This window comes from Miniopterus natalensis, chromosome 18 (genome assembly GCF_054644295.1).
Source record: "Miniopterus natalensis isolate mMinNat1 chromosome 18, mMinNat1.hap1, whole genome shotgun sequence".
Taxonomy (NCBI): domain Eukaryota; kingdom Metazoa; phylum Chordata; class Mammalia; order Chiroptera; family Miniopteridae; genus Miniopterus; species Miniopterus natalensis.
The window spans coordinates 34670473-34685632 of record NC_142098.1 but is presented as its reverse complement, the minus strand read 5'-3'; the positions used below and the strand labels follow the sequence as shown (position 1 = coordinate 34685632).

The window sequence follows — 15160 nt, the reverse complement described above, 5'->3', positions numbered from 1 at the left end:
TGCACTTGCTATGAACGGACCCTTACTTGATGTGTCATTTTGTGTCTGGCCTCTGTCATTCATCGTCACATTCTTACACTTCATCCCTGTTGTAGGTGTCAGTAGTTAGGTCCTTTTTGCCGAATAGTGTTCTGCTGTATGAATTTACCTGTTTATCCATTCTCTTGTGAGTGGACACCTGGTCTGTTTCCAGTTTTGGGGTTACTGTATGTCTAGTACATGTCTTTTGGTAAACAAATACACTCATCTCTGTTGGGGCTGTGAAATTGCTGTGTCGTGTATTGCGTTTTAGTTCTTACTGCCAGACAGTTTTCCATAGTTATTGTCCATTTAATACTCCGATTAGTAGCTATTCCTTAACATCCTTGTCAACACTTGACATTGTCAGCTTTAAAAATTTTAGCCATCCTGATGAGTGGTTTTAACTTGCATTTCCCTGTAACTGATGAGATTGTGTGTGTTCCTTGGTTGTGCGCATGTCCTCTGTGAGGTGCCCTTGTTCTTTTCACCTTGCTTCCCAGGTGGTTCACCTCTAGCTGACAGCTGCAGCTCCGGCCCAGGCCCTCAGCAGACTCAGGTCCAGACACCCTTGGGAGCAGCAGCGAGTGGAAGTGGGGCCATGCAGGTACTCCCCGCTGTGGGGCTTGCTGCCTTCAGGCCAGCAGTCTGGGCAGGCCCCCTGCGTGTGGACACTCTGCCTCTAGAGGCTGGTCTCTGACCTCCTGCCTAGGCGTCCTCCATCGGCAGCTCCCCAGGGAGCAGGCCATCCTCTTGGCTGAGGTGCCCGGTGTTTCATCACCGCAGGACTGCGTCACAAACACCTCAGCTGAGGCGCCACCCTCAGTGGGAGGACAGGGCAGGATCCAGGCGGGACAACCGGGGATCTTCCAGTTCCTCCCCTTGCCCTTGCCCGAGCTACTGCTGGCTTCTTAGTAGCTGAAATGAGAATGTAAAAAGTGACTCTGGTGTGCCGAGCACCGGCCAGGGCCTCCACCACTGCTTAGCTGGGAGACCCAAGGTAACCGGCTTTTCTCTGTGCCTCTGCCCTACCCTAGGTGTGATCACTGCCTCTCTGGTGGGGTGGTTGGGAGCATTTAAAAGACTCCATGGGAATGCTGGCACCCTGCTCAGGGCCACCCAGCTGGCAGTGGCTCCAGGACTCTGCAGCCCTGACCACCCTCGGTCACAACTGGCTGCCTCCACTTCTCTCTTTCCGATCATGGTGGCCATGTGTTCAGGGGGTTCCTGGGAGCCAGGCTGCAGGTTCCTGGGAGCCAGGGGTTCCTGGGAACCTCTGCACACAGTGGGTGCTTTAGTAGTGTTGAATCACAGTGGTTCCTTGAGGTGGAAGTTGCTTGAGGGACGGGGAGGAGAGAGGAGAGCTGAGAATGGACACCAGGCCCTGTCCTTCCTTTCCACATCGCCCTTCCTTTGGACGCCGGTTCCATCCCAGACCTTTGGGAACTATTCCAAACTGAGCTCCCTCCTGGGAAAGTGGCATCGGCCCCTGTGTTGGGGAGGAATTCCCTAAGTTCCCACCACAGCTGCCAGGCCCCAAGCATTCTCCTACCCACCTCTCCTGGCTCCTGACCCTGTGGGCACGGGGGCCCTTTGGCAGTTCTCCATGGTCACCAAGCTCCTTCCTGCCTCAGGGACTCTGCACTTGCTATTCCGCTGCCTGAAGTTCTTTTCCCTACATAACAGGACTCACTCACTCCCTGCCACATTTCCCCACAGCATGTGCTAACATAACGGCTCCCTGCTGTACTTTCTCTGCTTTACTTTTCTCCTCTGCGCCTCTCCACTACCTGCCATTGTTATGTGTGTTTTGGTGCCTTGTCTGCCTCCCCCACTGGAACATGAGCTTCATGGAGGCAGGGGCTGTGTCTTAGTGATGCTCTGTCTCTGGCACCCAGGATAGTGTCTGGAGCTTAGGACACCCTCAAAAAAATTGGTGGCATGACTAGACTCTGGACACGTTTCCGTGGCTATGTCTGGTCCTGGGCTGGGGGTCCGCTGGGGAGACTTGGGTTCATTGTGTAGTCAGCAGATACCCAGACACTGTGCTCGTCCACCATGGTAGCATTTATAGGTCTGGGGAGAGTTGGTTGAGGGAGTGCACAAAGAGCACCCAGTGAAGCCTCCGAGGTCAGGAAGGCTTTTTGGAGGAGGAATTGGTTCAGCTGAGACCTCGAGGAGGGAGAACTCATGAAGGTATGGGGGACAGAGGTCAGAGGGAAGGGCCAAAGTGACAAGTGGGCAGAGAATGGGGTGGGGGACAGCAGAATTAGGGGGATGTAGTGTTAGCTGTAATTATTGTCATGGTCATGAACCTTTACTGAGGGCTTTCTAGGTACTTCTTGGCTCACAGGGAGAGACAGGGCCAGACTGAGATGGAGTATAAGAGTTGAGTGCAGAGACTGGGAGCCCAGGGAGAAGGCTGGGAGGGGAGGTGGGGCCCGGTGGGAGAGCTGGTCAGGAAGCTGGGTGGCTAGGCAGTAGGGACCACCCTGGTCAGCAGGGTGGGAGGCAGTGGAGAATAGCCCAGCAGAGGCCAGGTCCTTCAGGTCCTGAAGGGCCTTGAATCCCAAGCCTAGGAGCTTGTCTTTTTCCGAAGGGTTTTGAGTAGGGGAAGGACAGGGTTAGGTTTGAGAGTCCTCCGAGCTGCTGAGTGGGGGACAGATTGGAGGGAAGGAGGTGGAGCAGGACCCTGCTGGGAGAGGACAGCACTGGGCCTGAGCCAACTCAGGGAGCGCTGGATGGAGAGACTGGTCACATTAGTGATTGCAGCACACACTGGTGGGATATCTAGGGTTGAAGGCCTGGCAGTCCTGGGTGTTTGGTTCATGGGGTGTGAGCCCTTTGGGGTGCCTGCTGGGGAGGGGAGCCCCTGTTGCTGCTTTCAGCCCTGCCTTTGCAGTGTGGAGTTCAGAAGTGATTTCTCACCCCGCTGTTTACTTCCCGGCACTGTTCATCTTGTCTCTCCCTGCTTCCTCCCACTTACCTCCTTCCCTCTGCCCGGCCAGGCAGCCTGCCACAGTCACATGCCAGGCAGTAGTGTGTCCGGCCCACCAGCTCCCCTGGGGCACGAGAGAAAGCTGATGCCCATGGTGTCCCTAGAGCCAGCTGCCACTTCTCTGGGGGCCACCGTAGCTCCTGACCTGCTGTCCGCAAATAACCCCAGGCCAGGAAAGGCAAAAGGCGCCTCAGGCTCCGTGGCTCGTGGCTCCTGTCCAGGCCTGCGGCTCCAGGTAGGGGCCCAGCTGGTGGCTGCCTCCCGCCCTTCTCCCCTCTGCAGCCTGGGAACCTGAGACAGAATCAGCAGCCTCGGCGTCTGTCAGTCTATCAGCTGCTGGTCCCTGAGGACAGAAGTGGAGGTCTCAGGGAAGGGACCAGGGCCTTGACTGAGCCCCCAGGACTGGCTCCTGGGCCCCAGACAAGTGTCTGCACAGTAGGTTGCTTTCCTGTTCATGATCTGGAGCACCTGAGAGACCCGTCTTTTCTTTTCTCGTCTTTTCTTTTCTCGGTCACTTGGTGGGGACAAGGAGGGATCTGAGACTGTGGGAGCGACACGGGGTGGCCTGTCGCAGGGGAGTGGGGGTACTTGGTTTTGTAAAGGTGGCAGGTTGTTAACTGCCTGGTTTGGAAAGGAGAGAGTGAGTGAGAGTGCGTGTGTTGGGGGGTGGCAGGCCGATGCTGGTGGCTTTGTGCACTCCCTCAGGTGCCCAGGGCTGTTGATTCATCCGGGTCACCTCAGCATTGGGGCATGGGAGTGACGCTGGGGGCGGGGCCGTAGCTCCCTTGCCACTTTCCCAGCCTGCAGTGAGGGTGGGTGGATGGGCTGCCCCTGCTCAGCGTGGGTCATGGGTGTTGAGCACAAGGTCTAGCCTGCACATAGGCCAGAGAGCCCTTATCCCTGTGGAGTAGGGCTCTGAGGTCAGGGTTGTGTCCTTTCTCCCCAGATTGGGGTCCCTGGGGACACAGCCATATCTCCCCCCACCCTGAGCCCCAGGAGCAGGGCTCTCTACTCTCACTGGCTCCACCGTGTACATAGCAAACAGAGCAGCCACAGGGGCCTCAGAGCCTGCAGGTCCTGAGAGAAGGGACTGGGGCCCAATTCCCCTCCAGCTCTGATGAGCTCCTCTCTTGTCTTGCAGATTGTTCTCTGTTAGCTGTGCCTCCTGCATGCCCTGCTGCCCTGAGCTGTCCCAAGCTAGGTGACAGCGTGTCACGCTGCCACCATGAACGAGGTGTCTGTCATCAAAGAAGGCTGGCTCCACAAGCGTGGTAAGGGGCTGCTTATACCCGCGGGGTTGTGTAACACACACTCTTTCTCTCCCTCTCCCTCCCTCCTTCCTTCCCTCTCTCCCTTCTCCCAGCAGCTGATATTGTGAGAAGCAGAGGTGTAGGGTCTTCACAGTCCCCCGGAGCCAGCATCCTAGCCCCTCCTGCCTGCTTCAGGCCAGTAGCTCCTTACCATCCATTTCATGGAATCCTTCAGCAGTACTCTGGGCAAGGGAGTTGTGGCTCTGCCTGGGGCCGAGTCTACCTAGACCCTCTGCATGTGCCCACAAGCCAGGCCTCAAGTTCTGCTTCTGCATTAGTGGTTTCATACATAGCCCCACTTCATAGGTAAAGAAATAGGCTCAGAGAGGAGAAGTCACTTAATTGAAGTAACACACACACTGAGGTGATATTTAGCACTCATTCAGCAAATACTCAGAATGTGTGTAGTGTGCTAGGGTGTCCCAGGCTTTGGGGACAATGTTGTGCCCTCATGGAGTTTACGTTCCATAGGGAGGTGGGGGCAAACAAACAAATAAGCAGACACGTCATGGTAGCTGGTGATAAGTACTGCTGCGAAAATAGGAACTCTGAGGGGGAAGGGGCTGGAGAGATGGGGTGGGCAGGGGAAGTCACTCTGAGGAGATGACAGTGAGCAGAGGCCAGAGCAGGTAATGGAGTGAGCCACACAGAGCTGAGTAAGGGTGATAGCAAGGACAAAGGTGGGAGTGTGGCTAGAGCAGAGAGTGAGGGAGGGCGAACGGGAGGAGGTGCTGCAGTGGAGCAGTGATGGGAAGGGCCTGGGCTGGAACTCTTCAGGTGATTGGAACCCTAGGAGGTCATGAGCCACAGTGTGACCTGATCTGGTTGTATTGTGGGCAGCCAAGCCAAAGAAATGAAGTCATTTACGGGGAAGAGACTAAGACACTAGACCCCTAGGCCCCAGGCTGCCTGCCCCCAGAGCTATGGCACTTACCAGCTTTGCTGCTACATGCAGCTGGGAAAGTTTGCTGAGAGCTGGCTTGTCCAGGCTGAGGAGGAAGGAGGCATTCTTCCTGAATTCCTGGACCTTCCTCTAGGGAGTAAGGGTGTCAGACCTGCTGATATCTGCTCTCTGTGCATTTTCACTCATTCAGCAGACATTTATTGTGCAGCTACTGTGTTCCGGGCACTGATCTAGGCACTGGGAATAGAGCAGTGCCCCAAACAGGCACAATCCCCGTCTTCATGTTCATGTCTTACATTTAATGGGGAGGGTGATGGCACTGTAGTCGGTATGTGTGTCCAGTGGTGGTAAGTGCCATGGAGAAAAACCAAGCAATGTGAGAAGGAGGGGTTGTGAAGTGGGCAAGGGGAGTTGTCATAAACAGGGTGGTCAGGGAGGGCCTCGCTGAGAGGGGGCCATTTGAATAAAGATCTGAAGGAGGCAAGGGAGTGAGCCCCATGGCTAACTGGGGCAAGAGCATGAGGGCAAAGGGGACAGCCTGTGAGTCTGGAGCAGGGAGTGGACGGGCATGTTTGAAGAGGGCAGGGAAGCTGACGGGGCTCGCCCTTCGGGAACAGGGAGACGTGCCCACCCATCCTGCCCTATCCCAGGCTGCAGAAAGCAGTGATGAGGGACAGAGGCAGTTCCCTGGGGCCAGGCCGCCCCCATCAGACTGAGCAGGGGAGACCTGTTCCTGTTGCCCTTAAAGACAGGGATGCCATTCAAGACATGTCGGTCTACCCCCCCAGATTGGGCCCTGTGTTTGGGGCCATCAGTAGAGCTTTCTGAGTCTTGACAGATGTCAGGGTTCTAACCCTGGCTTTGCCACTTCCTCTTGGTGTGACTGTGAGTAAGCTGTCATCTCTCTGAGCCTTGGTTTCACATTTGGAAAATGGGTTAGCAACCCAGGCCTCTGACGCTGTGAGCTCCTTGAGGGCAGGGATTTGATCTGGCTTGTTCACTGCGGTAGCCCCTGTGCCTAGAAAAGTATGTGGCATGCAGTAGGCACTCAGTAACTGATTATTGAATGAATGGTTGGGATTGTGTGTGTGGAGGGGATGCAAGTCTGGTCTGTGGTCGAGGGTCTCAAGCTTCTGAGTTTCCCAAAGCCCATGGCTCTCTGGGCTGGGGTGTGGGAGCCCTGGAGGTGGCTGGAGCACTGTGGCAGGGGTGGGAGCACTGTAGCAGGGAGGGCTGCTGATAGCATTAAATGGATCTCCGCCCCTCTCAGGCCTTCAGTGTCTTCGTTTGTGCTACAGGGGGGTCAGATGAGCTGTTGAGATGGCCTAGCTGGGACACACCTACCTTCGGTTTGCACCATATGAAATAGTGATACATATTTGTGTCACTCCTGGGCCTCCCAGTGCCCGTCATTCTGAGCAGCAGCTGGCAGAGGGGGCAAGGCAAAGGGAGCCCCTGCTGACTGCAACTGTTTTGGTGTTTGCACCATCCCACCCCACCCACCCCTAATGGTTACAGTAGTAGCAGCCCCAGTTTACTTTGTGCCCACTCTGTGCCAGCCACAGGCTGTGCTGTAGGCTACCCCGATTTTGTTGCATTTTCTTAGCTGCCCTGTGAGGTGGGCATCTTAAAGACCAGGACGCTGAGCCTCTGCAGGGAGACTGATTTGCTGGAGGTTCCATCGAGGAGGTGGCAGCGCTGCATCCTCTGACTTTTGAACCAGTGCTTCCAAGGCCTGCCCAGATGCTGCCTCACCCTGCAAGCTCTGTTCAAGGAACCAGCGAACTGAGAGCACCGCTTTTGAAGTGGCTCATGCTGTGTGCTGATCCCCTTTCCAGAACAGCCTTTGCCAGGCCCCACTAGGCCTGGTCCCATCTGCCAGTTTAGAGGCAGGCAGTGTAGTGGCCAAGAGCGTGGACAGAGCAAACCCAGGTTCCATCCTAGCTCTCAACAACTGTGAGCCTTGGGCAAGTAATGCAACCTCTCTGTGCCTCAGTTTCCTCATCTGTAAAATGAGATTGTTGTGAGGATGTTTTTCCTTTCCTTCTAGGTTTCTTTTGTTTTCTTAGCTTGTTACTAATGCATAAAATACTACAGGTAAGTGCCTGGAAGCTCACCCCAAAACTAGTGTCCAGATCAAGAAACAGAACAAGACAGTCCCCACAAACCCCCTGCCCCTCCAGGGGCAGTAACTTGCCTAACTTGCAGTCGCATAAGTGAGTTTTTCTAGTTTTGTTTTACTTTTTGAAATTGAGGTGAAATTTACATAACACAAAATAAACCATTTTAAAGTGTACAATTCAGTGGCCTTTAGTACATTCACGGTGTTGTGTAACTGCTACCTCTGTCTTGTTCCAAGACATTTTCATCACCCTTGAAAACCCTGTCCTCACTAAGCAGTCAGTCCCCATTCCCCTCTCCTATCCTGGCAGCCACCAGTTTGTTTTGTGTCTTCATGGATTTACCTATTCTAGATATTCCAATATAAATGAATCATGCAATATGTGGCCTTTTGTGTCTGGCTTTTTTCACTTAGCATAATGGTTTTGAGGTTCATCCATGCTGTAGCATGGACCAGTATTTCATTCCTTTTTATGTCCAAATAATATTCCATTGAATGAATATACCACATTTTGTTTATCCAGATGTTTCTTGGTGGACATTTGGGTTATTTCTACCATTTGGCTATTGTGAATAGTAGTGCAATGACTTGTTTTCAGTGCTTTTGGGTATACACCTAGGAGTGGAATTGCTGGATCATATATTCTATGTTTGTAATCTATATTTATGTAGATTATCTAAATTGGATCAAATATTTTGTATTTATAACCTAACATTTTATATAATTAGATAACATGTAAATATATGTAGATATAAATAACCTGGGTCATATATTCTATATTTATAATCTACAGTGTATTCTATATTTAACTTTTAGAGGAAGTGCCAGACTTTTTCATACAGCTGCACCATTTTACATTTCCACCAGGGTCAGTTTCTCCACATCCTCACCAACATTTGGGATTGTTCTTTCTCGTTTCCTTTTTTAAATTGCAGCCATCCTAATGGGTGTGAAGTGGTATCTCATGGTTTTGATTTGAATTTCCCTAGTGACTAATGATGTTGAGAATCTTTTTTGTGCTTGTTGCCCATTTGTGTATCTTTGGAGAACTGTCTATTCAAGTTCTTTGCCCATTTTATAATGAGGCTGTTTGTCTTTTTGTTGTTGCGTTGTAAGAATTCTTTATATATTCTGAATACTAAACCCTTGTCAGATACATGGTTTGCAAATATTTTTACCCCCCTTTTTTTTTTCTTTTTACTTTCTTGATAATGTTCTTTGCACAAAAGTTTTTAGTTTCAATGAGTCTATTTTTTCTTTGTTGCTTGTATTTTTGGTGTCATATCTAAGAATCCATTGTCAAATCCAAGGTGAAGAAGATTTTATAGCCTTGGCCAATGTGGCTCGGTTGGTTGAGCATCATCCTGTGCCCCAAAGGGTCACAGGTTTGATTCCTGGTCAGGGCACATACCCAGGCTGCCGGTTAGATCCCTGATTGGGGTGTGTACAGGAGGCAGCCAATCTATGTTTTCAGATTGATGTTCCCCTCCCCCCCCCAGAATCAATGAATATATCCCCGGGTGAGGATTAAAAAAATAATAATTTATTGATTGATTTAAAAAAATTTTTTTTTTTTTTTTGAGAGAGAGAGGAAGGGAGAGAGAGATTGAGAGAGAGAGAAACATTAGTTTGTTGTTCCACTTACTGATGAATTCATTGGTTGATTCTTATATGTGCTCTGACTGGGGATTGAACCCTCAGCCTTGGCGTATAAGGGAAACACTGTTACCCACTTAGCTACCCAGCCAGGTCCAAGGTCAAGAAGATTTACAACTCCTTATATATTGTTCTAAGAGTTTTATAGTGATAGCTTCTATATTTCAGTAGATCCTTTCGAGTTAATTTTGTATGTGTTGTGTGATGTGAGGTAGCGGTCCAGCTCTGTTTTGTGTTTATTTCTTGCATGTGGGTGTTCGGTTGTCCCAGAACCATTTGTTAGGAGACCAGTCTTTCCCCACTGAGTGGTCTTGGCACTCCAGTTGAAAATCAGTCGACCATGGTTTTTTTGCTTCATTTGTTTGTTTTTGACAATTCTGTTCCATTGGTCTATATGTTAGTCCTGTGCCACACTGATTTGGTTACTGTAGCTTTGTAGTGACATTAAGGAGTGGAGTTTCTTTACTTTGTTGTTCTTTTTCAGTGTTGTTTTGGCTGTTTGGGCTCCCTTGCCATGTGAATTTGAATTCCATGTAAATTTGAGGATTGGCTTTTCCATTTCTGCAAAAAAGGGTGTTGGAATTTTTTTTTTTTAAATATATCTTTATTGATTTCAGAGAGAGGAAGGGAGAGGGAGAGAGAGATAGAAACATCAATGATGAGAGAGTCATTGATCGAGCCCGCAACCGGGCATGTGCCCTGACCGGGAATCAAACCCTGATCGCCTGGATCCTAGGTCGACGCTCAGCCGCTGAGCCACACCCGGCCAGGCAGATGTTGGAATTTTGATAGGGGATACAGAGGATGTGTTGACTCTGTATATCGCTTTGGGTAGTGTTGTCATCTTAAATAGATCAAGTCTTCTGGTCTGTGAACACAGGATATCTTTGCATTATTTAGGTCTTTAATGTCTTTCAGCAATGTTTTGTAGTTTTCAGTGTATAAATCTTTCATCTCCTCATGCTGTTGTAAGTGGAGTTGTTTTTGTAATCTTCCTTAGATTGTTTGCTGCGGGTGAATAGAAACACACACAACTGATTAGCCTGTTCTTCTGCCGAATTTGTTTATTAACTCCAGTAATTGTTCTGTGGGTTCTTCGTGATTTTCTATATATAGGATCATTTTATCTTCAGATTAGGATAGTTATGTTTGTTCTTTCACATTGGATGCCCTTTACTTTTTTATTTTTCTCTGACTAAAACCTCCAGTACTGTGTTTAGTAGCAGTGGTGAAAGTGGACATCTTCTTGTTCCTGATCTTAGGGTAAGCTTTCAGTCCTTCGCTGAGTATGATGTTAGCTGTGGGGTTTTCAAAGATACTTTTTATCATATGGAGGAACTTCTATTCCTAGTTTGCTGAGTATTTTTATCAGGAAAGGTGTTGGATTTTGTCAAATGCCATTTCTGCCTCAATCGAAATGATCATGTGTCTTTTCCTTCATTCTATAAATGTGTATTACGTTGATTGATTTTCATACGTTGAACCACCTTTGCATTTTTGGGGTAAAACCCACTTGGTCATGATGTATAATCCTTTTAATCTGTTGTTGAATTTGGGGTTTTGCTAGTTTTTGAACTTTATATACATGGAATCATTTAGTATCTAAATTTGAAAGAATTTAGTAAGTTAAAACCTATAAGATACTTAGGACAGTATGTGGCACAGAGTACTAGTAGAGTGTTATCTAATCATCATCATCATCATCATCAGTATCATTTAATGGCTAGCTCCTTAAGAGGAAACAAAGACTCAGGAGTAAAGTGACTTACTGGCAGCCACACAGCAAATACAGCTCAGAGCCCACCCTGCCATCCTGTCTCACATGTGCCATGTGAGTTGAGGGCTTGACACACACTTTGCACAGTGGGCTGAGATAAAGAGCATTTATTGAGTGAGTGCCTTCTGTGAGCTAGGCCCTAAGCTGGGGGCTTTATGCTTGCAATCTCATAGTTTTTAACAGTTTGAGATATATATAAGATACAATTCATCCATTTAAAGTGTACAGTTTAGTGGCTTTTAGTATTCAGAGTTATGTATCCATCGCCACAATTAGTTTTAACACGTTTCACTACCACGCTACTGCCTGGTATATTCATGGTTAGAACAAATAGAAGGGGTCAAGGGACACTTGGAGGGCGCATCAACAGTTATACCCGGCTTGGCACAGTGTTTTGACATTTGATCCACCTGCGCGGCTGTACGGTGAATACCAGCCCATGGGATTTGGCCTTACAGGGCCACGGGGCATGTGTGTTTGGAAGCCTGGGCCTCTCCTGGGACTGGGCCACGTGCTGGCAAGGATGGCTTGCTGCTGGCCACAAGCTGAGGCAGCTGGTGCCCTGGGGCACTGCAGCAGGCACCTTCCCGCCAGGCATGACCTCTGAATCACTGGGCCCAACCCAGCAACAGCCTTCATCAGCAGGCGCTGCCTCCAGGGTTTCTCTTGGAGAGGCACTCTCCTGCCCACCCCTCATCCACCCTCCTCCCACCCAGGCACCCCTTGTGAGGCACTGTGGCCCTGGGCTGTCTGCCCTGACCTCTCTCCTCCCCTGCCCCCTGCCTTGCTTCAGGTGAATACATCAAGACCTGGAGGCCACGGTACTTCCTGTTGAAGAGTGACGGCTCCTTCATTGGCTACAAGGAGCGGCCCGAGGCCCCTGACCAGACCCTGCCCCCCCTAAACAACTTCTCTGTTGCAGGTAAGTCTTGGAGCAGGTGGGTGGCTGGGCCAGAGTTTGGGTGTTCGGAGACGACTGGCTAGTCTTGGGGGCACATGAGGGCCAGCTGTTCTTGAACTGTGGACCTGTCCAGGGCCTGCTCCACCCATGTGTCAGGTGGGTGCAGTAAAGTGGGAGGCAGGGAGAAGCCAGGCATTTCCCCAGCCTCCAGCCCAGGCAGCGCTGCCTCTGTGGTTCCAGCTGCTGCCGTCCAGGTCCTGGGGTTCTGGCTGGTATCAGGTGCCTCTGCACTCTGGTAACAACAGCCTGCTTCTCTGTCCCTCTAAACTAGAGGTGGCCATGGCCCCCCTCTCAGCTGATTGCAGGGCTAACCTCACATCCTCCGTCCCCTTCGTGGTATCTGAAGTGGTGCCTTCCAGCTGGACCCTGGCCAGTGAAAGCTTGGCAGGCCCAAAGCCCTTGCCTGGATCTTGCAGAACCACAGCCCTGCCTCCAGCCCTCTGCCCTCTGCTTCCTTCCTTTCCTGCTGACCTGATGGGTCACCACATCCTCGGTGTCCCACCTTCTAAGAACATTTCAAAGACACTCCCATCTCCACTGACACTCCTCAGCCCAGGCCACCATTCTCCCACCTAGTTGCCTGCTCCAGCCTCTTGCCCAGTCTCACCCTTCCCCACTTGCTCTGGAGTCCAGTCCTGGTCCCTGATCTGTTCTGCTTAACCCCTTGTCCTGGCGCTTTCCCCATGTGCTGTGACTCTGATGTGGCTGCTCCCAGTCCTGGCTTCTCCCCTGAACTGCCAGCCTGTCTTGAGCGGCTTCCTCCTCGTTTCTCCCTGGGTGTCCTCTAGGTCCCTCATACCCACCGTGGCCCAAACTGGCCATCTAGTCTCCCTTTTCTTCTCCCAGCCTCCCACTCCCTGTCTCCATCTTGGGGTGGGCCCTACTGCCCCCTAGTCCTCAGGCCACAGGCCTCGGTCTCATCCTAGGTGCCTCTCTGCCTCCCTCTGGGCGTCTACCTGCCTTTTCCTCCCTTCACCGTGGCTCCACTCTGGTGTAGCCCCAGCCTTCTCCCTGGGCTCCCAGCTTCCATTCTGTCTCACCCTCTGCATGGCAGCCAGAGGGATCTGTGTAAATCTGTCCATGCTCCTTCCTTATGAAAGCCTTCCATAGCTCCCTGTTGCCCTCAGGACAAAGTCCAGATTCCTCATCATGCCTATGAGCCCTGCAGGTGGGCCCCTGCCCACCTCTCCAACCTGTCTCACTTCTCCATTCCTCACACCTAGAGCAAAATTTGCCATTCCCCGTGTGCTGGGCCCTCTGGCACCTCCGGTCTCTGTGCACGAGGTCTCTGTTTGACCACATTCCCTCTTCCTGCAGGGTTCAGCGTTGAGATGGCTCTTCCTCCAGAAGATGCCCCTAGGTTCCCCCATCACAGTCCTGACCACTGAGCCCTCATTGTCTAGTGGTCTATCACACACACACACACACACACACACACACACACACACACACAGCCCTCATTATTGTCTAGTGGTCTATCATACACACACACACACACACACACACACACACACACACACACAGCCCTCATTATTGTCTAGTGGTCTATCACACACACACACACGATCTTGAGCCCCACGGGGCAAGTCCAGAGCAACTCATGGCACTGAAGTGTCTTCAACATCATCTGGCTGGCTGTCCCTTTACCCTCCTGTCTCTGTCCTTTCCACCTACAGAATGCCAGCTGATGAAGACTGAGAGACCACGGCCCAACACATTTGTCATACGCTGCCTACAGTGGACCACAGTCATCGAGAGGACTTTCCACGTAGACTCTCCAGATGAGAGGCAAGTCTGAGCCTCTGTGTGGCTGCCCTTTGCAAGCGGCCAGGCCTAGTGAAGGAAAGGGGTGCAAGTAGACAGATTCCCCTGGACCCCTGCTTAGCAGTTTTTGTCCCAGCCCTCCTGGTGTGGGGGTCTCCCCAGCTGGAGCTGGGAGGAGCAGGCGTCCTCAGGCTATAGACCCCCCTACAGTCTGAGGACTGAGGGTGCATTGGAATCACAGGCAGCGCTTGTTAACAGGGTGGAGCATGGGCCACATCAGGGCCTCTGATTATCTGGAGATCGGTAGAGGGTCAGGGAGCTGCATTGTTAACGCACATCTCCATTGACTTTGAGGCAGGCAGTCCAGAGACTTAATTAATCAGAAGAGATGATATAGGTTTACCTAGTTTCAAAATCAAACAGTATAAGGAAGGTATCTAGTGAAAGCTTCCCTCTCCTTTCTGCCCCACCCCCGAGTTAACTGCTCTTATGTGCCCTCCAAGAGCTTCTCGGAGTGGGGTAGCGGGGAGACATGGACAGGCTCACTTGGGTAGAGCCTTTCACGCCCTACTCCCCTTGTTTTTTCCTGTTACACAAAAGGTAGCATTGTACACAGACTGTTCTGAACTTGCTTTTTTACTTAATTTGTCTTGGGGAATCCTTCTGTTTCAGTCTGTAGTGAGCTGCTGCTGTCGTTTTTTGGTTTTGTTTTTTTTAATATATCTTTAATGATTTCACAGAGAGGAAGGGAGAGGGAGAGAGAAATAGAAACATCAATGATGAGAGAGTCATTGATCGCCTGCCTCCTGCACACCCCCAACTGGGGATCGAGCCCGCAACCCAGGCATGTGCCCTGACTGGGAATTGAACCGAGATCTCCTGGATCCTAGGTCGATATATTCAACCGTTGAGCCACACCCGGCCAGGCTGTAGTTTTGCTTTTTAAACAGCTGCACTTGGCCTGGCCGGGCATGGCTCAGCGGTTGAGCGTCGACCTAGGATCCAGGCGATCGGGGTTCGATTCCCGGTCAGGGCATATGCCCGGGTTGCGGGCTCCATTAATGACTCTCTCATTATTGATGTTTCTATCTCTCTCTCTCCCTCTCCTTTCCTCTCTCTGAAATCAATAAAGATATATTTTTAAAAATAAATAAATAAAAAATAAACAGCTGCACTTGTATGTTCCCATGTCTGTAGAGCTGTTCCTTATGGATGGTGACCAAGGTTGTTCCCAGTATTTGCTCGTTACGAGCAAGGCCACAGTGCAGTACCTGTATTTGTCTCATTGCCGTATTGCTGGTAAATTTGTAAGATGAATTCTTAGCTAGAGGCTTGCTATGTTACAGGGGATGTATATCTGTAATACTGAGAAATGTTTCTATTAGGCCACCTCTAAGAGTGTCCACAATTTTGTGTTTTCACATGTTTGGATTTTTACCAACCTGATCAGTGGGAAATGGCATCTCAGGGTGGTTTTCATTGGTCTTTCCGCTGTGGGTGTTTTAGTTCCTCTCATTCTCAAGGGCCATGTGAATTTCCCTTTCTGAGGTGTGTTCGTGTCCTTTGCCTATTTTTCTGTTGGGTAGTCTTTTTCTTATTTGTGAAAGCTCTTTATGTGTTAGAAAGCTTAGCCCTTTGTAGTGAGTAGCA

General features: G+C 50.7%; 1 protein-coding gene across 4 annotated transcripts in view; it reads left to right on the top strand.

Annotated features, from left to right (window-relative positions):
• Nucleotides 1-15160, top strand: part of AKT2 (AKT serine/threonine kinase 2) — a 46938-nt gene that overhangs the window by 14222 nt on the left and 17556 nt on the right. For 3 of the 4 annotated variants that reach the window (XM_087826699.1, XM_016209211.2, XM_016209210.2), the window contains exons 2-4: nucleotides 4158-4287; nucleotides 11579-11707; nucleotides 13423-13534. In XM_087826699.1, the coding sequence (XP_087682825.1) occupies nucleotides 4242-4287; nucleotides 11579-11707; nucleotides 13423-13534 (287 nt within the window). In that variant the 5' untranslated portion in view covers nucleotides 4158-4241. Of the gene's footprint in view, nucleotides 1-4157; nucleotides 4288-11578; nucleotides 11708-13422; nucleotides 13535-15160 lie in introns of those variants that run through there. The other variant, XM_016209212.2, reaches the window with a different exon arrangement.